We start from the raw sequence: 23,903 nt of genomic DNA, 5'->3' as shown, positions 1-23,903 counted from the left end.
ACCCTTAATTTAGGCATAACAATAAATATATAAATCATTTCTGAAAATTTGCAAATATTAGCCATAAACGAAAATCTGAACTTTAGATCTCCATGTTGAAAAATATTGCCAAAACACACAAAATAATTGAAGCAAAAAAGTAAAGAAGATAATCCATTTATCTTGGTTCATTCCCAATATAGAAACTACATCTAGTAGTCGAGACAGAGGAATTTTTATTAAGTTTCGAAAGTATGTAGGAATACAATAGTAACGACGATAGTTCACTCTTCCTCTCCTCTCTTTGTATATTTTTCTCACATTAGGTTTTTCCACTATTATAATATTTATATATAATAGTAAACATAATCACATTTGAGCTAAACTTATAAAACCCAAATATTTACAAAACACCTCCAAACCCAATTACTGATTGGGCTTACAGTGAAGGGACGCTACCTCCTCACCCCCACCTGTGTTGGATGTGTCAACGTACGTACGCTAATAATTCAGAAACCCCATGCAAACTATGAATCACATCCAACACTTTAATTAGCTGGGAATGATTATATAAATATATGTGCAAAATGGAATTTACCTCATCTTCCAGCTTATCAAAAGTGTTACAAAAGAGCCATTTTGGTTGTTCTACGTTTGAAAATTGACTAACGAGCAAGTATAGCAAAGATGGGTAAGAGCCAGTTCTGTGAGAATCTTAGGATCGAATGAGAAGAAAAACCAGAAATCTATACGGCTCCGTTTGGTTCAAAATTTGGGGGTTTTGGGAAAAGTTTTTTGAAAAAAGTTAAAAAAAAGTTGAATTGGCGGGTATTACGATGTAGAATTTATAAATTAATAAAATATCCCATATATTTTTTTTTTACAAAATACCCCCTATAATAAAACATTAAAAGTTAACAAAAATACCCCTAACCCACCCTCAAACACCCCCAGTTGACCACCACCACCGGAGGTGGCCGAAATCGTATTATGGGCGCATGACCGGCTGGATCTTGCCGGTCATGCACCGATATGGCCTTTTCCAGCCAGATCCACGGTGGATCTGGCCGGCAAAGTCCAGATCTACGGCCAGATCTGGCCGTCAACCGCCAGATCTGGCCGTAGATGCTCTCAACGATGGCCAACAAACGGTCATCGTTGATGGTCAACGACGACCGTTTGTTTGGCCGTCGTGACCGACTGTTACGGCCAAAGATCTAGCCGTCAACGGCCAGATCTTTGGCCTTAGATCTGGCCTTTTTTGGCCAGATCCACCGTGGATCTGGCCGGAAAAGGTTAGATCGGCGCACTACCGGCCAGATTCAGCCGGTAGTGCGCCATCCTACTAGATTCCGACCATTTTCCGGTGGTGGTGGCCAGAATCTGGTAAATGTGGATTATTGGGGTGTTTTTATAATTTAAAAAAAAATATTTAAGGGTATTTAATTAAATTATCAAATGTAAGGGGTTTAAAAAAAGTTGAATAATATTGGGAGTAGTATTCCCAAAAATCTGAGTTTTTGGGTATTTTACTGTTTAACTTTTTTGGGAATACTAAAAGTAGTATTCCCAAAACTGAAACAAACGCAGCCTACACTTTCCAGAGAAACAAATAGAAAATCTTGAGAGAAGAACGAATTTTCCAGAACTGAACTTTGTTTTATTTAGCTTATTTTACAAAGAATTCTTAACTGCTTTTATCCTAAAAATAAGTCCACTTTGTCTATCCGCGTCACACTTGCAGACTCAGCAAATAAACACCATTGATTTAAAAGAAGCTCAAACTGACTGCCTTTTAACCGCTGATCACATCTCCAATCTTGCTGAGTTACAGTTGAAATAAGCTCATAAAACCTAACCACCACTAACCCAGTGGTTAATTAAAACTCTTTGATGTATTATTCAAGAAGTTTCAAGTTTGATCCATCTGATTTGTTAATAAGGTGACTTTTGAGAAGATTTATCTGACTATCAATTTCAGGGCCACAGAGAGATTAGTTGAGACGCATAAGCTGGTCAGACGGCCTGTTAAAAAAAAAAAAAAAAAAAAAAAACTATAGCTTTAATCTGAAACTGTTGAGATTGTGAGCTTCATCTTAATACTAATTACTAAACTGCACCCTTTCACTAAAGAGGATTTAACGCCACTTAACAGAAATTTGTTAATCAAACCGTTGAGCACTAAATTTTTAAAAACAAAACTGAGAATATCAACTAAAGCCAACTAACGCCTCTTTAACAGAAACTGTTGCAGCTGCCGTTAATAGAACCGTTGAGTAGTGAATTTTTGAATATGAATCTGGAAGTTTTGAGTATGAATGGGAAAGAACGGAGCTCTGCGTCTCCTCTCTGTTTTATCTGCTGATTCCGTAACATCAGGAATTTGCTGCTGCAGCTTCCACACCAGAATACACAAATCATTTCATAACAAGTTCCATCAAAAAATGATGGTAAATCACTGATCCTCAGTGGCGGCGTGTAAGGCAATGACACAATAGGCTCTTCTAAAGGAACTCCGAATTTCCCTTGAAGAAAATGATAGTAAATCGAATTAACAACCCAAGGTTGAGTGAAAAATAAAGCCCCATCGATGCAGAATCTCCTGGTTATGTCTAAATCAACAGTATAATCAAGTCATAAACGATAAATTTAGGCGGGTGCTCAGAACTAAGTTGTTTCTCAATGAAGTCAGATAGGCTTTTCGAAACGAATATCCTGTAACGTTCAAAGTGATCAAGACTTGCTGTTCGACTTTTGTCTTATGCTGAGGGAAGATAATTCAGCAAAAGAATTAATTACAAATTCTTTTAAGATCATGAATTATGAAGTAGAATGATCACCAGCAGCTGCACATACAAGTTTTGCAACAAATTCTTCAATATTCCTATCAGAGCTTCCACCTTCATCTACTGCCTGATTCCTTCCACTTCCTTGAATTCCTTCTCAACTCCTTTTATTTCTCTCCTTCCATGACTTCCTTTATACAAACCTCGATCTCCTTTCTTGTCACAATTCCTTGTTCATTAACTCCTACTTGAACCCCAACCTGCCACACATCTTCAACAAACTTAGCATTAGTTGTTTGATCTGTCCAAATTGGCATCGCCACCATCGGCACTCCCAAGCTCAGAGCCTCGAGCGAGTTCCACCCGCAATGTTTCATGAAACACCACACTGACTTGTGACCCAGAACTTCAGTTTGAGGACTCCAACCCACAACCAAACCTTTCTCAATTGTTTCCTCACAGAATTTTTTCGGAAGCTTTTCGAATTCGGATTTCTTCACTACCCACAAGAAGTTGCAATTACTCCTCTTAAGCCCCCATGCGACTTCCTCCATTTGCTCTATTTCCAGGGCACCCAAGCTTCCAAATGATACACAGACTACAGAGCCAGTTTCCTTGGAGTCTAGCCATGTCATGCAAGTATCAGTGCTTGGTTTGAAGAGGCTGAGGCCATAATCTTTGTCATTCTCCAACTTCTTGTCCAAGTACATTGATGGAATGGTTGGCCGAACATTCTTCACTGGGAATTTACTTGCCATCCATTTCACTACCTGATAGAATTAAATTAGCAAAACATCTTTAAAACAGCAGGCATAAAGGAATTTTATAGCATAAATTACTTTGGAAACTCTACAAATATGAGCAATAAACAAAAATTAATGCTAAATTCATATGAATTTGATAATACAGCTGACAATGATTATATAAATCTGTGTAAAATTAAATTCACCTCATCTTCAAGCTTATCAAAAGTGTTACAGAAGAGCCACTTGGATTCTTCAATATTAGAAAATTGGCTGACAACCAACTTTAACAAAGAAGGGTAAGAGTCAGTTCCATCAAGGAATGATGGTAGATCATTGATCTTTAGCTGCGGCATCCAAGGCATTGGTCTACTTTTGCCCTCGATTCCATCGGAAATGATCTCGATGTCAATGGAAGTGGCTTTTGTTTGGATGAAATTGCTAGTGGTTGTGGATGAAGTGGTGGGGAGTAGGGTCAGCTTGAGGCCTTTAGAGGTCAATGCTTTGCAGAATTGAAGAATCTCTGTGTAGGAAGTAATAAAGGTGATATTAAAGGTGAGATTGAAAATTCAGTGGAAGAAAGGAGCTCAGAAGATTGATTTAGTAGCTGCTATTGATACGTACTTTTTTGATAAAAAGGCTGCTTTGAAGCAGTACTCTGTTAAAAATCTGTTAAGTTAGTTACGTTGGATTAACAGAAGTTAACGGTATCCATTAGATAATAAATGAAGTGCTGCCTTTTGGACAAATCAACAAATAAAACGCTGCGTTTCATGAATTCGATATTCAAGAAGAAGAAATGCAGCTCTATTGTTTGTTTTAATGCTCATGAAGAAGTTAAAGCTTCTGTCATGCTTTCTTTTCAATTATAAAAAACAATCTACTTTTCAAAAGTTTTTTTTTTTTTTTTATCAACTTTCTGTTTGTTCTCTAGAAAGTTTCGCTTTCAAGAATTTCTTCACTCAATCCTAAGAATCTCACAAAGATGGGTTCAAGCGACCTTGTGCAGGAAAGCTACAACATAAGATGTAAGCTTCATCACTTTGAATTCATCCTGTGTTCCTTAGGCTCCTCTTTTTTGCTTCAGGAAAGTTTATCGTATTTTGAAGAATTTTGTAACGCATAAAATTTATGTAATTTATATAAATAGCTTTGTTAAAAAATGTTTAATATATAATCTATTGGAAAAGAGCTTTTAGCTAAGGTCTCAAGCTAACTAAGATGATTGAGAGTAGGGGAGTGATTGAAAAAAGAATTACTATTGCTTTCAAATTTAGCTTGAACAAAATGGCTAAAGGTCATTCCCTCTTTAATATCAATGGAGCCTTTTACATTCAACTCTCAATACCAGTATCTAATGAATATTGTTACTACCTTTCATAATTAATAATTACCTAACAACCTTAAGAGGTTGGCTTAGCGGTTAACAACCAATTTGTTCCTAACATAATTGATGTTGCCAAGTTTAATATGTAATAGAACTTATACTAAATTGATTCATCAGAAAAAAACAAACTTTATTATAGTGATCGTCGTTATGTTCCTTTAAGGAAGAAAGAACAAAGCACAAAAGACCGGAAAAGGCTGGCAGTCTGAGGAAAAACCAAAAAAAAAAAAAGAAAAAAAAAAAAAAAAAAAAAAAAAAAAACCAAAACGTATTTCATCACGAGACTCAACTTTCCTCTGTTTTATCATATTTTTTTACCATCAACAAGACATGCACATAAATTTGTACAGGCAGGAACGAGATGCCAACAGGCAGTGACTAATTAATAAAGAAAATAAAACCATCATTTTTTAGGGCATAGCGGCCAAGAGAAAGAGTCCTATTGTAAGAAACAAATTAACTTCTGACATCATTTCATTTTCTATATATAAACAAAAGGAAGAATCAAACATTTTTTTTTTTTTTACGGGGTGTTCAGACCAGCTTATATGCATCTCAACTAATCCCTGAGATCCATTGAACACCTACAAGTACAAGGACCAGATAAGTCATAATGTGAAGATAGTTCCAAGGTTTAAACCTAAAAACTTAATTGTTGGATGATGGCTTGAAACGCTGTCGTATTTGCACTTAAGTGGAACGACGTCGCTTTGATCTAAAAGACAGAAACAATCCTGAGCGTTGATGAAAAGAAGATCCAACGGCTGAAATTCAACCCTAATGTCAACCATAAAAAGCAGAATATTTTGGCAGTTTACAGATTCGATTCATTTTTCGTTTTACAAGTCTCTCTCTCTCGTTTTAAACACCATTGTTGAGCCTTTAGGGTTTTTCAGTTTGGGTTGAGTGTTTCTGTAACTTGTTTGTTGAGTGACTGGTCAGGTCATTCTGGGTGATTGTATACGCTGTATTTAGGGATTCGAAGGGTGTAATCTCTAGGGTTAGTTACGGGTTGAAGAAGGGGGTTTTGAGGGATTTGTGTTGCTATGTGTGTAATCTGTATCCTGAAAGTATTAGTGCAGCGAGCTTGTGTGATTTCTCGAGTTCAAAGTGGACATAGCTTGCTCAACCATAGAGCAAGTGAACCATGGTAAATCTGTGTTCTTGTGTGGATGTTGGTGTGATTCTTGTTCTTGATCTATTGCTATTTTGGTTGATTTTTCTGTGAGTAGTTATAAACAGTGGTATTAGAGCCATCTTTGGAAGATATGGTTTCTTGTTGAGAAATTAGGGTTTCGCGAAATTAGGGTTCGTGAAATTAGGGTTTCAAAATTAAGGTTTCTTGGAAATGTGGGTTTTTCGAAACTGTGATTCCTTCGTCTCCAATATGATCTAGGGGGTCAAATCTTGGTTAAGTTCAAAAGGTATATAAGCTGGAAACCAGTAACAGCCTTAAAAACTGCCTGGCAGTAATTGACAATTCTAGTGTAACAAAGCCACGTACCTTCGTAAGTGCTAAGTTCTAAGAGGTATATAGGTTGGAAACCAGTAACAGCCTTAAAAACTGTCTGGCAGTAATTGGCAAAGTCTGGTGTAACAAAGCCACGTACCTTCTTAGATTCTTTGTTGTTTTCTTTATTTTCATTATATTGTAATGAGTACCACTCGTATAGAGTCTCCAATATGATGGGAAGATCGATTTGGGAGTTGGAAGAAAAAAATGAAGAATTGCTTTCCCACAACAAGGTTGCCATCGCACTAGAAGAGGACTCCGAAAAATGGCCAGGGAGAGTTGAAAAAGAAGAGGAGATCAATGAGGAGGCATACAATCTGATAATCATGAACTATCTGACAGCATCTCGGAAGGTAGATGGAATGAATCACCTATTGAACTCTGGGGTAAACTCACTACCTTGTATGCATTGCAATCTACCCCAACCTCCTTTTAAAGGGGGCTTTATTCTCTATGAAATGGATAGTGCTAAGGTATAGATGAAAACTTAGATGAGTTTCTGAAAATGACTTTGGTTCTAAAAGGGACAGATCAAGCCTTAGAGAGAAACCAGCCTAGCTATGATTCTATTGAATTCCCGACTGAAGACTACCAAGTAGTCAAGAATGCCCTACAGTACTCTGGTACTGTACCAAATCTTGACCTAATAACAGCAGGACTTAGGGCTAGAGAATTAGAATTGAAAACTTAGAAACGGAATGGACAAATCTATTTGTAAGAGTAGACCAGAACCTAGTCACACTGGCAAGGGAAATCAGAATAATCAGGAGGCTAGAAATAAGAAAAAATGGAAGGGCAGTAACAAGCATAGAGGAGAGTCCAGAAAATGTTTCTTTGTAATAAAATTGGGCATATTAAAAAGAACTATTTTGAGTGGATAAAAAGCAAAAACAAGGGAATACTGAGAATAACCTAGCTACTATTAGAAACCGGTAGAGGAGCCTGAAGTCCTACTGTGCATGAATGACTGGTGAAGAGTGGGTACTGGACTCAGGCTGTTCATTTCACATGAGCCCTAGGAGAGACTGGTTCCAGGATTTTGAAAATGTTGAAAATGAAACTGTGTACATGGGAAACAATAATGCTTGCAGAGTAAAAGGGGTAGGCATTGTGACTCTAAGGGTTAACACTGGAAAAGTGGTAAGACTAACTAGGGTCAGATACATACCAGAACTTAAAAGAAACTTGATATCCCTTGGCACTTTAGTGAATCAGGATGTTGTTACAAGCAGAACATGGATGCTGAACATAGATAGGGATAACAAACTTGATACTGAAGGAGAGAAGAGAAATGGTTTATATCCTTTGTGGAAATTATTCCCAAAACTGTTTAACTCTGTGATTACTTCTACTAACTTGTCCAATACAGAAAAGTGGCATTAGATTAGGCCACATGAGTCAAAGGGGCATGGACATTCTGAAGATAAAAGGGCATTTTGGAAAGGACAAGACCACTCCTCGAATTCTGTGAGAATTTTGTTTATAGGGAAACAGCATAGAAATAGCTTCACCAAAGGGACACACCTACCACTAGTCCACTAGAATACATTCACTCTGACCTTTGAGGACCTGGAAAAGTGAAGTCTTATGGAGGGAATAATTACTCAGTCTGGTGGATGACTATAGCCGCAAGTGTGGGTATACTTGTTGAAAACCAAAATCAGGCCCTAGCTAGGTTTAAGGATTGGAAAACCCTAGTAGAAACCAAATGGGAAAAAAGGTGAAGGTTCTCAGAACAGACAATGGGCTAGAATTCTGTAATCAAGAATTGATAAGTTTTGTAGTGACCAAGGGGTTTTAAGACATAGGACAGTGACATATACCCCACAACAGAATGGAGTGGCAGAACGAATGAATAGAACCCTCCTTGATAAGGTTAGGTGCCGTTAATAACCTCCAAACTCCCTACCTCATTTGGGGAGAAGCCCTTATAACAGTGCTACATGGTAATAGAAGCCATTACTGCTATAAACTTAAAGAGCCCTGAGGAAATATGGACAGGTAGAGTCCCAGCCTTAAACCACTTGAGAGTTTTTGGGTGTGCTGCCTATGCACACACCACAGGAGGCAAATTGGAACCTAGGTCAACCAAGTGCATATTCCTGGGGTTCAAGAAGGGACCAAAGGTATAGACTTTGGGAAAGAGATACTTCAGGGGTTAAAATCATTATGAGCAGAGATGTCATATTCAATGAGGGAGTTTTTCCTTGTAAGGAAACTAGCAGAAACTGACCCCATGTCAAGAACAGATGATCCCTTCACCCAACCTGAAGTTACACTAATGAGGTGGAGCTTCCGTCCAAACTCAAACCACAGAAGAAACTGGAGTTGTTACTGAACATGGAGAAGAAACTGGACAAACTGATCCAGAACATGAGGAAGAGATAGAAATAGTAGATGATACTGAGATCTAACCTGAACACTTGCAAGACTACCAGCTTGCAAGAGACAGAACCAGAAGACAGGTAAGGGCAAACATGAGATATCTATGTGACCTAATATACACTGCCCTCCTTGCAGGTACTGAAGTACAAAGAAGAGAACCAGAAACTATGAAGAAGCCATGCAGACAAAAGAAAGTGACCAATGGAAGGTGCATAGAAGCTGAAATGAAATCCTTGGAGGTGAACAGAACCTGGAAGCTTGTACCAAAGCCCAAGGATCAGAAACTTGGTACAATGCAAGTGGCTGTTCAAACTAAAGGAATGTATCACTGATAAGGATCCCTCAGGTATAAGGCTAGACTTGTAGCAAAGGGTTCACCCAAAAGGGGGAATTGACTTCAATGAAGTCTTTTCCCCAGTAGTTAAGTACAAAACCATAAGGCTTATGCTGTCCATAGTAGCTCACCAGGATCTAGAGCTTGAACAATTAGATGTCACAACTGCATTCCTTCATGGAGATCTTGAGGAAGAGATCACATGAGCCAACCCTTAGGTTTCCTAGATAAAAGGGCCCCTACATGTCTGCCTACTGTTGAAATCTTATATGGTCTAAAGCAATCCCCTAGACAATGGTATAAGAGGTTTGACACCTTTATAGTAAGTATATGATTCACTAGGAGTAAATATGACAGTTGTTTCTACTTTGCGTTTTAGATGAAATACCTATTTACTTACTGTTGTAGAGAGACATGTTACTTATAGTAAATCAAAGCCTCTGTCGTGAGGTAAAGAAGAAACTGAATGCGAATTTGAAATGAAAGACTAGGGGATGTAGAAAGATTTTAGGAATGCAAATTGATAGAAACAGGAGTAAATGCAAACTGAAATTCAACGTGGTCATATCTGCATAAGTTAGTAGAAACGTTTGGGATGTCAGGGTCCAAAACTGTCTCAATGCCTTTAGCAAACGACTTCACCTTAATCAAGTCCCAATGCCCTAATACAGATACTGAGTCAATAGAATGGAGACCATTCCCTATGCTAATGTGATTGGATCTTTGATGTATGCTATGATTAGCACTAGGCCTGACCTATCATTGTGATATCTTTGTGAGTAGATTCATGTCCAATCTGGTATGAACATTGGACAGCCCTGAAGTGGGTACTCAAATATGTTAGTGAGTCTTTGAATGGGGGACTGGAATATTATAAAAGATCTACCTCACTTGAGCTGGATGGTTTTGTAGACTCTGATTTTGCAGGTGACAGGGACACTAGGAGTCAACCACTGCATATTACTTTACCTGGGGGGCAACTGCATCAGCTGGAAGTCCCAATTACAGCTATAGTTGCACTATCAACAACTGAGCTGAATATGTGGCTGTAGCTGATGTATTTAAAGAGGTAATATGGCTCAAAGGGATCCTAAGTGAAGCAAAACTGACTGAACTGAGACCAACATTTTTCAGACAGTCAAAGTGCAATACACTTGAGTAAGAATCCAGTGTACCATGAGGAACCAAACACATAGAGTTCGCTATTACTTGTGAGAGTATGATACTAGGGGGGAGATATACTCAATAAGGTTCCCACTGAGCATAATCCAGTAGACATGGGTACGAAGATTGTTACAATTACGAAGTTCAAGCATTGCTTACCTACGTCATTCAGACAACAGTAACAAGAGAACAATGAAGGACTCACTAAAGGCAAGCTGCACTAGCACAGGGGCTGTTTTTCAACCCATCAAGGGGAGATTGTGGATGTGGCTTGAAACGCTGTCGTATTTGCACTTAAGTGGAACGACGTCGCTTTGATCTAAATGACAGAAACAATCCTGAGCGTTGATGAAAAGAAGATCCAATGGATGAAATTCAACCCTAATGTCAACCATATAAAAGCAGAATTATTTTGGCAGTTTACAGATTCGATTCATTTTTCGTTTTACAAGTCTCTCTCTTCTTCGTTAAACACCATTGTTGAGCCTTTAGGGTTTTTCAGTTTGGGTTGAGTGTTTCTTGTAACTTGTTTGTTGAGTGACTGGTCAGGTCATTTTGGGTGTATTGTATACGCTGTATTTAGGGATTCGAAGGGATCTCTAGGGTTAGTTACGGGTTGAAGAAGGGGGTTTTGAGGGATTTGTGTTGCTGTGTGTGTAATCTGTAATCTTGACAGTATTAGTGCAGCGAGCTCGTGTGATTCTCGAGTTCAACGTGGACGTAGCTTGCTCAACTATAGAGCAAGTGAACCACGGTAAATCTGTTGTTCTTGTGTGTGATTGGTGTGATTCTTGTTCTTGATCTGTTGCTATTTTTGGTTGATTCTTTCTGTGAGTAGTTATAATATTAATGAATAGAGCAAACTTACTTGATCGTCAGGTCAACCCTTTAAGGTAGACGTACAATATTTTAAGACTAAAAAACACATGCACGCAAATCGATGAATAATCCAAGACATAAAATCCTAATTCTGATGAATTACTTGTGTTAATAGACAGTAGTTAATTTCTATATCTGTAAGAGACAATTACGGTATGCTTATCAATGTATCTAAGACATGGTATCATAATTTTGATATCTGTAAGAAAGAATGACTGCATGTGTGTCAATGAATATTGTAAGACATGATATCTTAACTTTTATGAACTTTTAATGTCAATGACTGCATGTTAACTAATGTTGAAGTAAATTCACCTCATCTTCCAGCTTATCGAAAGTGTTACAGAAGACCCAGTTCCATTCTTCAAAATTGGAAAATTGTCTGACAAAGTTAATCAAAAACGGAAAAGAGTCAGTTCCCTTAATGAACGACGGAAGATCATTGATCCTCAGCGGTGGCATTGAAGGCAAGGAAATTATAGGCTCTTCCAAAGGAACTTTGAATCTCCCTTGATGGAAATGATAGTAAATGGCATTAACAGCCCAAGGTTGAGTGAAAAAAGGAGCTCCATCGATGCCAAATCTTCTCGCTATGTCGAGAACCCATGGCATAAACGAATCGTAAACAAGAAATTTAGGCGGGTAATCAGAACTCATTTGTTTCTCAATGAATTCAGCGAGGTTTTGTGAAACAGTGAAACAAAGGTCTGGAAACGATCAAGACAGAGACCGAAATTTCCGGGACTTTCATCGTCATTGGATCCATTAGAAATGTGCTCAACGTTGATGGAGGTGGCTTGAGTTTGGATGCACTTCCTAGTTATTGCGTTTGTGCAAATTAGAGTCGCCTTGAGGCCTTTTGATGCTAAGCGCTTGCAGAATTGAAGCATCGGGTTTATGTGACCTTGAGCTGGCAAAGTGATACATACAACATGAATTTGATCACTGCTTATAACTCTTTGCTCTATGATCTCCATTTTTTTTCTCTATCTCCATGAAAACATATGCAAGAACTACTTTCTTATATATATTTGTTAAATTAGTAGGTATGGGTTGAACATTAACATTTATATCAATTATATTCTTTAGTTAATTAAGGGTATTGAAGCAGCAGAACCTGGAACATAGGTTCCGGTTTCAGTTCCAGTTCCGGGTACCTACGTTAATTTCAATTACCCCTCTATTTTTTAAAATGACAAACAAATCCTTAAAAATTATAATATACCCCTAATAGTTTACAAAAATTATAATTCAATCCCGATTCCTACCCGGGTACTTGGATCTCTGTTCCAATTCCGGTTCCTAGTTCTTGCAAGGGTGAAACCAAAATTGAAACCGGCCAGTTTCTGATTTCTAGGATCGGAACCTACCTTGTAAGGGTCAATTCCAGGTAGGAATTAGAACAGGAACCCTAGGTACCTGTTGATTCCGGTTCTGGCTAGTTCTTTTGTAAACCTTTAGTTAGTAGGGTTCTTTTCATAGTGTTTTTAATCTAAGTGGATGGTTTAAGATAAAAAGAATGAGAGGGTGAGGTTAAATTTGAAAGAAAATAAGAAGAATGAGGACTTAACAAGTAATACTACACATACATAATTCCCATACAATATTTCTCATACAATATTATGTGACAATATATGATTGGCTACTTTATAATTAAAATTAAACTTTCACCCAATCATATCTTGTCACATAATGTTGTATGAAAAATGTTGTATGAGAATGATGTATATGTAGTATTATTCAAAGATAAAATATGACATGCATGTCACGATGCTGTAGCACATGTAATCTGTATTTATTGAGAGAATAAAGGACGAGGTAATGTGACATGAGAAAAGAGGGTTTATTTGAAAGCTTTCAATCTTAATGGATTGCTCAAAATAAAACATGACGAAAAGAAACAAAATGAAGACAAGCATTTAATGCTTGATAGACTTGCAAACCTAATTTGCAAAATTGGAGTGACAATTTGTAATGAACCGAGGATGTAGGAACAAAGAAACAAAAGGAGAAATAGGAAATAACAGAGAAACAAGGAAAGAAAAAGGAGGGTTATTTACATTTTTATCCTTAACGTTTGAAGCATATTATTTCTCTCCAATAATATAGGATACGAGCAGACTAGTCAAACCAAGTGAGACTTTCTATAAAAAGTCTATAATTAGGTTGTCTTATACATATGTTATTAGAAATAAATAAATAATAATAAAAAAGTAAAAAATATATGTACACCAAAAACAAATCAATTTTTAATAGTTTATATCTGAATATAATATGAACTATTTTTAGCATTTTTTTTAATATTTTCTTAGTATTTGATAACATGTGAATAAGACACTGAGGGTAATATAGACTTTTACATAGAAGTCTTATCTAATTGAACTAAACTATTCTTATCTCATACTCATAGTGCTAGAGGCAAGTTATATTCCCCAAACCTTAAGGATGAAAGTGTAAACAACCCGAAAAATGGAGGATTTGGGTCGAGAGTAAAAAGAGAATGTGAGAGTAATTTTCCATGCTTTCGATTTACGGTAACGATTAAGATTAAGGTTTTATTTATTTCTTTTCTTCGTATTGTTTTGGCTCTAAATATATTTTGTAATATTTCGATTAAATAGAAGAACAGGTGGAAAGGGTGTTCGAGGATCCCGGTATCACTTTGGGTTAAATTATTTGTTGAACTTAATTATAAGCCGTTTGATATAATTGTTGGTTATTAAAGTTTTTTTTATCTGTTTTTTGACGCAGTATTTTGGGATACACACTGCTTCTAAGTTTGATTGAATACAAAACTATTGTGATGGGAGGAGATGTGGATAGAGCTAACGAAAATTGATCTTCAACAAAGTAAAATGACAACAAAACAACTAAGAAAAATTTCTTAAGTGACTGGGATTTTCGTTTTGATAGGCTCCAGTATGCAATGTCAATCTTGGCGTCGTAGTTTTATTTGGGGCTGCTACCTCCATCGGAGGTGAAACGACTCTGCCTGCATCGTGGTCTTTTAATATAGAACGATGCGGTGGTTGGCGTCAAAAAATTAGAAATACGAAAAGCCTCTAGCGACAAACGGGTGGCGCGATTTCTGGTGTCGTTTTGCAGCTGCAACCACGCTAATTTACTCTGAACTGGCGCATTCTCTGCATCGGACTAGAGCAATTTTCTGGTGGTGTTATGTGTAACCTTGGGGAGTTAGAAGTGAACAATGCATGCATTTGAATGTTTTAGCGAACTTATATGTTTATAGATGGGAAATTAGATGTTTTCATAAATCATGTTTGATTAAATTATGCTCCATTGATAGTTGAATCCTAGTTTATTTCACGGTTATGTTTAGTCTAATTAAAATATATTGTTTGAAGCCTAGGTATTTTAAAGAATTAGTGACAAATTATATTTCAAAATATCTTAAACAAGAGCATTTTCGGTAAATTTTAGTTTATCGTGATTTAATACTTGACTTGATCTACATGCTCCAACAAGTAGTCAAGTACTTAATTATAATGCTTTAGAATCAGCTGCATACAAGTTTTGTAACAACTTCCTCAATGTTCTTATCAGAACTTCCACCTTCATCAACTGCCTCTTTAGCCAATTCTTTCCACTTCTCCGAATTCCTTCTTATATTCTTTGATCTCTCTCCTTCCGTGACTTCCCTTATACACAGCTCAATCTCCTCTCTTGTCACAATTCCTTTCTCATAAACTCTTACCCTGACCCCCACCTGCCACACATCTTCAATAAACTTAGCATTAGTAGTTTGATCCGACCATCGAGGCATCGCCACCATCGGCACTCCCAAGCTCAAGGCCTCAAGCGTTGAGTTCCACCCACAATGTGTCATGAAACACCCCACTGACCTGTGAGCTAGAACTTCAAGTTGAGGACTCCAACTCACAACCAAACCCTTCCCAAATGTTTCCTCAGAGAAATTTTTCGGAAGCTTTTCAGATTCGGTTTCCCTCACTATCCACAGGAAGAAGCTGTTGCTTCTCTTCAGGCCCCATGCTACTTCCTCCATCTGCTCTTTGTCCAGGGCGGCCAAGCTTCCAAATGATACATAGACTACAGAGTCAGTCTCCTTGGAGTCTAGCCATTTCATGCAAGTATCAGTGTTTGGATTGAAGAAGCTTATGCCATAATCTTTGTCATTCTCCAATCGCTTGTCTAAGTACATTGATGGAATGGTTGGTCCAACTGTGAAGTTTGTGTATCTACTTGCCACCCATTTCAATTGCTGCATAATAGAAATGTTTAAATTGATTACTTGGGAAAATCTCCAATTATAAGCAATAAACAATAGTACTAGGTCTAATTTCATAAATTTATAATTAATATACATACAACATTAAACCACATGCAAAATATGTACTTTCAATCTTAACCATGATAAATATTAATAGTGATAATACTTTATAAAAATAAGAAACCATGGAGATATTAAAATATATATACCATGAACGTATTAAATTAATTTACCTCATCTTCGAGTTTATCGAAAGTGTTAGACAAGATCCATTTTGGTTCTTCAATATTGGTAAATTGATTGATGACCAAGTCTTTCAAAAATGGGTAAGAGCCAGTTCCATCAAGAAATGATGGTAGATCATTGACCATTAACGATGGCATAGAGGGCAATGATACTGTAGGCTCCTCTAAAGGAACCTTGAATGTCCCTTTAAAAAAATGATAATAAACGACATTAACACACCAAGGTTGGGTGAAAAATGGAACTCCATCGATACCAAATCTTCTTGCAACGTCAAGAGCCCACGGTACAAGCGAATCATAGATGAGAAGTTTAGGTGGATACTCAGAACTAAGTTGTTTTTCGATAAACTCTGCTAGGGTTTGAGAAACGGAGACCTTGTAACGATCAAAGAAGGTATCGATATTCCTCGTTTCGTTGTCTTTGAACCCATCGGGAATGAGCTCAACATTGATGGAACTGTCTTGGGTTCGGATGAGCTTGGTGGAGGATAATATGGTGGAGATTAGGGTCACCCTGAGACCCTTTGCGGCCAACTGTTTGCATAATTGAATGAAAGGGTTGAGGTGACCTTGTGCAGGATAAGTGAAACATAAGATATGAGTTTCACAGCATGGTCTTTGCTCTATTTTCTCCATTAATGTAATCAATATTTCTCTACCTTCAGAGTTACCACAACACACAAGCACATAATTAAGGAGATAGTATATAATATAATCATAACGACATTGCCCCAACTTCTAATTCAGAAAAAAAAAAAAAAAAAATTGGTTTTATCCGCAATATTGTGTGACTACAGTGAAGAAACAAAAAACAAATAGACGGTTGGATGTCTTGGCGACAACTGAATAATAATAACCACTAGAGTCTTTCTGTAAGTGACAAACTGCTTATGTAAACAAATGGATAAAAAAAATATTATTATTATAATATTAATATGGACTCTTTTTCACATAGAATAGAATAAAATATCTACTACTTTTGAATGAGATTTCTCACATGAATCATCACTATTTCTTAGGCGTATCGTATGACAGCGAGGTTCTTCTAAAATCAAATTGCTCTATTTGTATATAACTTTTTTTTAAACTTATACTAATAATAATAATAATAATAATAAATTGGAAAAACCTTTTTTTTTTTTCTTAAATTTATAAATACTGTGCTTATAAATTGTTTCGACCAAATATGTTACCACATTATCTGTATTTAATTTAAAAAATTCATTATATAACCTTATTTTTATATTTCAAACAACTCACGCTTCTATCACTATTCATTACAAAAATCTTTTAATAAAATATTTATCTATAAAGTATTTGTTTATTTGATTCTAAAACTAATATATATTATAATATGATCCAAATATATTTTGATAATATTATAGTAAAAAATTGAGTTTATATAATTTATTATTTGATAAAATAATGTCGTACCCTTTTTAATTATTTTAATAAAAAAATGTTCTTATAAACTACATTTTACTAAACACGTCAATTACTTATCAATCACTTATAAATACTTTAATCAAACACGTAACTGCTTAAACTTCAAATACTTATAAGCTTAAATTACCCTATAAACACTATTAATTTTTATAAGCTCGGCCAAACTGGCTCAAATTACAAATTTTATTTAAATTTTTAGATAAACAAAAATCAATTGGATACAAGTTGCGTGACAAACGCCTCTAAGTTCTTATCAGAGCTTCCACCTTCATTTACTGCCTCTTTAGAGAATTCTTTCCACTTCTCTGAATTCCTTCTTATGTTCTTTGATTTCTCTCTTTCCATGACTTTCTTTATGCAAATCTCAATCTCCTCTCTCGTCACAATCCTTTTTTCATTAACTCTTACTAAGCTGCCACACATCTTCAACATACTTAGCATTAGTTGTTTGATTTGTCCATTGAGGCATTGCCACCATTGGCACCCCCAAGCTCAATGGCTCGAGCGTTGAGTTAGATCCGCAATGTGTCATGAAACACCCCACTGATTTATGAGCTAGAACTTCAAGTTGAGGACTCCAACTCACAACCAAACCTTTCTCAGATGTTTCCTCAGAGATTTTTGGAAGCTTTTTGTGATAACCACACGCACAGAATCAACCAACCACAAACCACACAATCAAGAATCACAAACCACAAACCCAAACGAACATCAAGAATTTACCATGGTTCACTTGCTCAATCTGAGCAAGCTACGTCCACGTTGAGCTCGGGAAACACATAAGTTCGTTGCACTAAACACTGTCAAGATTACAGTACAGATTACACACAGTAATGAAAACCCCTTTCAATCTCTTCTCCAACCTGTAACTCACCCTAGAGACTCTACCCTTCGAATCCCTACTAATTGTGTATACAAATACACCCAGAATGACCTGAACCAGTCACTCAATCACCAAATTACAAGATTCAAGCACCCAAAATCGTAAACCCTAACAAACTTGATTTTGTATCAGAGAAGAAGAGAGAGTTCACTCGAAAATTACTTTATTACAATCTGCCAAAAAAGTTAAGCTTTTATATGGTTGATCGAAGGGTTAATTTCCAGCCTTTGGATCTTCTCTTCGTCAACGCTTAGGATTACTTCTTCAAATCTATTCAAAACAATGTCATCTCATTTAAGTCATAAAACATCAACGTTTCAAGCCATCACACTAACAATCTCCACCTGGATGGATTGAAATCCTCTGTATCAATGCAGCTTGCCTAATATGAATCTTTCATGGCTCTGTTGTTACTATTGCTTACTTAATGGACAGTAGGTTCAAGCAATGCTTGAACTTAGCAAGTGTAACAATCTATGTCCCCATGTCCGCTAGGTTGTGCTCAGTAGGAACCTTGTTTAGGGCTAGTTCTTCTCTGGTGACCAGATCCCTCACAAAATGGTAGCGTACATCTATGTGTTTGGTCCGTTCATGGTACACCAGATTTTTGCTCAGGTGGATTGCACTTTGATTGTCTGAAAATATTGTTGGCTTCTATTCTGTCAGATTTGCTTCACTCAGGATCCCTTTAAGCCAAATTGCCTCTTTAAATACATCAGCTACATCCATATATTTAGCTTTGGTTGATGACAGTGCAACTATGGGCTGTAACTGTGACTTCCAACTGATGCAATTACCACCCAGGGTGAAGTAATATGTTGTGGTTGACTTCCTAGTGTCCCTGTTACCTGCAAAATCTGAATCTACAAAACCAGCCAACTCAAGTGAGGTAGTCCTTTTACAATACTCTAATCCAACATTCAATGAACCATTAACATATTTAAGCACCCATTTCAGGGCTGTCCAGTGTTCCATACCAGGATTGGACATGTACCTGCTTAGCAAAGATATCACAAATGATAAATCTGGCCTAGTACTAATCATAGCATACATCAAGGACCCAATTACATTTGCATATGGTATGGGCTCCATTTTAATTAATTCAGCATCTGTACTAGGGCATTGGGCTTTACTCAATGTGAAATGACTAGCTAGAGGCATTGAAACAATTTTAGTCCCTACCATTCCAAACTTTTCCACTAACTTATGCAGGTAAGAACACTGGTGGATTCTCAATTTACATTTGCTGCTATTCCTATCAATTTGCATTCCTAGAATCTTCTTTGCATCCCCTAGGTCTTTCATTTCAAATTCAGTATTGAGTTTATTCTTTAACTCACCTATTAGGGGCTTTGATTTACTTATCAGTAGCATGTCATCTACGTACAACAGTAAGTAAATAGGCATGTTATTCTTGACAGCAAAGTAGAAATAGTTGTCATACCTACTCCTAGTGAACCCTATACCTACAATAAAAGTGTCAAACCTCTTATACCATTGCCTAGGAGATTGCTTTAGGCCATATAGGGATTTAAGTAGTAGACATACCTTGTTGGGAGCCTTTTGATCTATGAATCCTACTGGTTAGCTCATGTAGATCTCTTCCTTAAGATCTCCATGTAGGAAAGTGATTGTGACATCTAATTGTTCAAGCTCTAAATCCTGGTGGGCTACTATGGACAACATTAGTCTTATGGTTTTGTACTTAACTACTGGGGAAAAAACTTCATTGAAATCTATTCCCTTCCTTTGGGTAAAACCCTTGGCTACTAATGTAGCCTTGTACCTGAGGGGTTCCTTGGCAATGATACCTTCCTTTAATTTGAACAGCCACTTGCATTGTATTATTTTTTGATCCTTTGGCTTTGGTACAAGCTTCCAGGTTCTGTTCACCTCTATTCATTTCTGCTTCCATGGCAGCTTTCCAGTTGTTCCTTTCCCTTGAAAGCATGGCTTCCTTATAAGTTTCAGGCTCTGTTCTTTGCACTTCCGCACCTGCAAGAAGAGCAATATAAATCAGATCAGCATATGAATACCTTGTGAGTGCCCTTACCTATCTTCTAGTTTTGTCTCTTGAAGTTGGTAGTCTTGCAAGTTTTCAGGCTGAGTTTCAGTGTCTTCTGTTGTTTCTGTCTCATCCTCTTATTTTGGATCAGATTGTCCAGTTTCTCCTCTAGGTTCAGTAACAGCTTCAATTTCTTGGATGATTTCAGTTCTTTGAGGTTGTTGGAGTTGAGCAAGAGGCTCCACCTCAATTGATGTAACCTTTGGATGACTAAAGGCATCTTTTGAGCTTGAAGTAGGACCTGAATTTGTGTTAGTTTCCTTATAGGGAAAGACTCCCTCATTGAATATCACATCTCTGCTCACAATAATTCTAACTCCTGCAGATTCCTTATCCCAAAGTCTGTAGACCTTAGTCCCTTCTTGATACCCTAAAAAAATGCATTTAGTTGATCTAGGTTCAAGTTTTCCTCTTGTGGTGTGTGTATAGGCTGCACAACCAAAGACTCTTAGGTGGCTTAAATCTAGTCTTCTACCAGTCCAAATTTCTTCTGGACACTGTAGGTTTATTACTGTAGATGGGCTCCTATTTACCAAATATGCTGATGTGATAAGAGCTTCTCCCCAAAAGGAGGTGGGGAGTTTGGAGGTAACTAATAGGCATCTGACTTTATCAAGGAGGGTTCTATTCATCCATTCTGCCACTCTATTCTATTGTGGGGTGTATGTTACTGTCCTATGTCTCAAAACCCCTTGATCACTACAGAATTTGTCAAATTCTTGGTTGCAAAATTCCAACCCATTGTCTGTTCTAAGAACCTTCACCATTTTGCCCATTTGGTTCTCTACTAGGAGTTTCCAATCCCTAAACCTAGCTAGAGCTTGATCTTTGGATTTAAGTAGATACACCCATACCTTACGACTGTAATCATCCACCAGAGACATAAAGTAGCTATTTCCCCATGAGATTTCACTTTCCTAGGTCCCCATATGTCAGAGTGTATGTATTCTAGTTGGCTAGTGGCTAGATGTGTTCCCTTAGTGAAACTGTTCTTATGTTGTTTACCTAAGATGCAATTCTTACAGAATTCAAGAAATGAAACCTTGTCCTTACCAAACTATCCTTTATGCTTTAAGATGTCCATTCCTCTTTGACTCATGTGGCCTAATCTAAGGTGTCATTTCTCTATATTAGACAGGTTAGTAGATACAAACACAGAATTAAAACAGTTTTGGGAATGGTTCCCATAAAGTATATAAAGCTCATTTCTCTTCTCTCCTTTCAGTATTATGTTGTTATTTCTATAACTGTTCAAACATCTATTTTCTACTATATAACAGCATCCTGATTCATCTATGGTGCCTAGGGATATCAGGTTTCTTTTAAGTTCAGGGATATACCTGACCCTAGTTAATTTTGCCAATTTCCTAGTGTTAACCTTTAGTGTCATTGTGCCTATCCCTCTTACCCTACATGCATTATTATTTCCCATGTAGACAATTTCATTATCAGTGTTTTCAAACTCCTAGAACCAGTCTCTTTTAGGACTCATGTGAAACGAACACCCTGAGTCCAACGCCCACTCTTCACCAGTGTCAAACATTGACACAGTAAGGACTTCAAGTTCCTCTAACAGGTTTTTAGTAGTGGATAAGTTATTCTCTGTATTCCCCTATTTTTGCTTCTTAATCCATTCAAAACAATTCTTTTTAATGTGTTTAGTTTTATTGCAAAAGAAGCATTTTCTAGGTTCTACTCTGTTCTTATTACTGCCCTTCCATTTTTTTCTTATTTCTAGCCCCCTGATGAGTCTGATTTCCCTTCCCAGTCTGACTAGACTTTACTCTACTCTTAACAAACATGTTTATGCCATTTCATTTCTGGGTCTTTAGTTCTAGTTCTCTGGCCCTTAGTCCTGCTGTTATTAGGTCAAGGTTTGGTACAGTACCAGAGTACTGTAAGGCATTCTTGACTACTTGGTACTCATCTGTCAGGGAGTTTAATAGGATCATGGCTAGACTAGTTTCTCTTAATGCTTTGTCTGTCCCTTTCAGGATTAAGGTCATTTTTAGAAATTCGTCTAGGTTTTCATCTATACTCCTAGAACTGTCCATCTTATACGAAAATAAAGCCCTTTTTAAAAAGGCTAAGTTGGGGGCAGATTGCAAAGCATACAAGGTGTTGAGTTTACCCTATAGTTCAATCGGTGATTCGATTCTGTCTACCTTCTTGAGGACGCTGTCGGATAGATTCATGACTATCAGGTTGTATGCCTCTTCATTGATCTCCTCTTTCTTCTTCAGCTTCTCCTCTGGCCACTTCTTTGAGTCCCCTTCCAATGCGATGGCCACCTTGTTGTGAGAAAGCAACGCTTTCATCTTTTTCTTCCAACTCCCGAAGTCAATCTTCCGATCATATTGGGAGATTTCCATTTGGGTGGTGGTATTTATCATGGTGAAGTGTTTGATTGATTTGTGAGATAGCAAGACCAAGAACTCAAACTCTGTTCTTGAACTTCAAGAAACGAGAATACCCTAGGTTTATACTCTTAGTGAGATATGTACTAATTTGTTCACAATAACACTCTTCTAGTTCCCAATTTGATTTCTAAACCATAAAAATGAGAAAGCCCCAATTTTAACGACTACCCTAAAAAACCCTAGAAATCTCAGATTGTAATTGAAACCCAATATCTCCCTAATTTCTTGTAACCTAATGCTCTGATACCACTGTTATAACCACATGCACAGAATCAACCAACCACAAACAACACAATCAAGAGTCACAAACCACGCACACAAACGAACACCAAGAATTTACCGTGGTTCACTTGCTCAACCTGAGCAAGCTATGTCCACTTTGAGCTTGAGAAACACACAAGCTCGCTGCACTAAACACTGTCAAGATTATAGTACAGATTACACGCAGTAATGAAAACCCTTTCAATCTCTTCTCCAACCTTAACTCACCCTAGAGACTCTACCCTTCGAATCCCTATTGATTGCGTATACAAATACACCCAGAATGACCTGAACTAGTCACTCAATCACCAAGTTACAAGATTCAAGCACCCAAAATCGTAAACCCTAACAGACTCGATTTTGTATCAAAGAAAAAAAGAGAGTTCACTCGAAAATTACTGTATTACAATCTGCCAAAAAAGTTCAGCTTTTATATGGTTGATCGAAGGGTTAATTTCCAGCCTTTGGATCTTCTCTTCATCAACGCTCAGGATTACTTCTTCAGATCTGCTCAAAACGACGTCATCTCATTTAAGTCATAAAACGTCAATGTTTCAAGCCATCACACTAACACTTTTCGGTTTCGGATTCCCTCACTACCCACAAGAAGAAGTTGTTGCTTCTCTTCAGGCCATATGCGAGTTCCTCCATTTGCTCTTCTCCTAAGGCTAACAAACTTCCGAATGATACATAAACAACTGAATTGATTTCCTTTGAATATAGTCATGTCTTGCAAGTATCACTCTTTGGTTTGAAGAGGCTGAGACCATAATCATTGTCATTTGGCAACCTCTTGTCTAAGTAAATTGATGGAATTGCTGGTCCAATTGTTTTAATTGGACATCGACTTGCCATCCAGTTCTGTATTTGAAATAATAACATTTAATTATAAAATTAGGACCTTAACTTTGTGTATATATATATATCACATAATAATATCATTAGAAAACGATAACATCAACACCTTAATGCCACTCCAAAAAAAAAAAAAAAAAAAAAAAAAAAAAGCTTCAACACATTGCCATTGCACCGACACATAATTGCATCGGTAGTAAATTTTCATACCCCAACGGAAATTGCGTCGGGTATTTATTATTAAATAAAGAGCAAACGACATGTTCCCACCCAAAGATTAGCATTATGGAAAGTGTTTACTCTTGGTTT

The 23,903-nt window shown here is 37.0% G+C and overlaps 2 protein-coding genes across 2 annotated transcripts; both read right to left on the bottom strand.

Annotated features, from left to right (window-relative positions):
* Window positions 1–2,932: 2,932 nt before the first annotated feature.
* Window positions 2,933–12,060, bottom strand: LOC116122979 (UDP-glycosyltransferase 74E2-like). Its single transcript, XM_031408780.1, has 4 exons — window positions 11,916–12,060; window positions 11,593–11,877; window positions 3,715–3,824; window positions 2,933–3,535 (listed from the first exon to the last, which is right to left on the bottom strand). The coding sequence occupies exons 1-4, from the start codon at window positions 12,058–12,060 to the stop codon at window positions 2,933–2,935; spliced, it is 1,143 nt and encodes a 380-aa protein (XP_031264640.1).
* A 2,580-nt stretch (window positions 12,061–14,640) lies between these two features.
* LOC116122978 (UDP-glycosyltransferase 74E2-like) lies at window positions 14,641–16,324 on the bottom strand. The gene is made up of 2 exons (XM_031408779.1): window positions 15,653–16,324; window positions 14,641–15,410 (listed from the first exon to the last, which is right to left on the bottom strand). The coding sequence occupies exons 1-2, from the start codon at window positions 16,298–16,300 to the stop codon at window positions 14,688–14,690; spliced, it is 1,371 nt and encodes a 456-aa protein (XP_031264639.1). The 5' UTR covers window positions 16,301–16,324; the 3' UTR covers window positions 14,641–14,687.
* Window positions 16,325–23,903: the final 7,579 nt, after the last annotated feature.

The sequence above is a fragment of the Pistacia vera genome, unplaced genomic scaffold (assembly GCF_008641045.1).
Source record: "Pistacia vera cultivar Batoury unplaced genomic scaffold, PisVer_v2 Contig139, whole genome shotgun sequence".
Classification (NCBI taxonomy): domain Eukaryota; kingdom Viridiplantae; phylum Streptophyta; class Magnoliopsida; order Sapindales; family Anacardiaceae; genus Pistacia; species Pistacia vera.
Note: the sequence above shows the minus strand (reverse complement) of the source record. Positions and strands in the feature narration are given on the sequence as shown.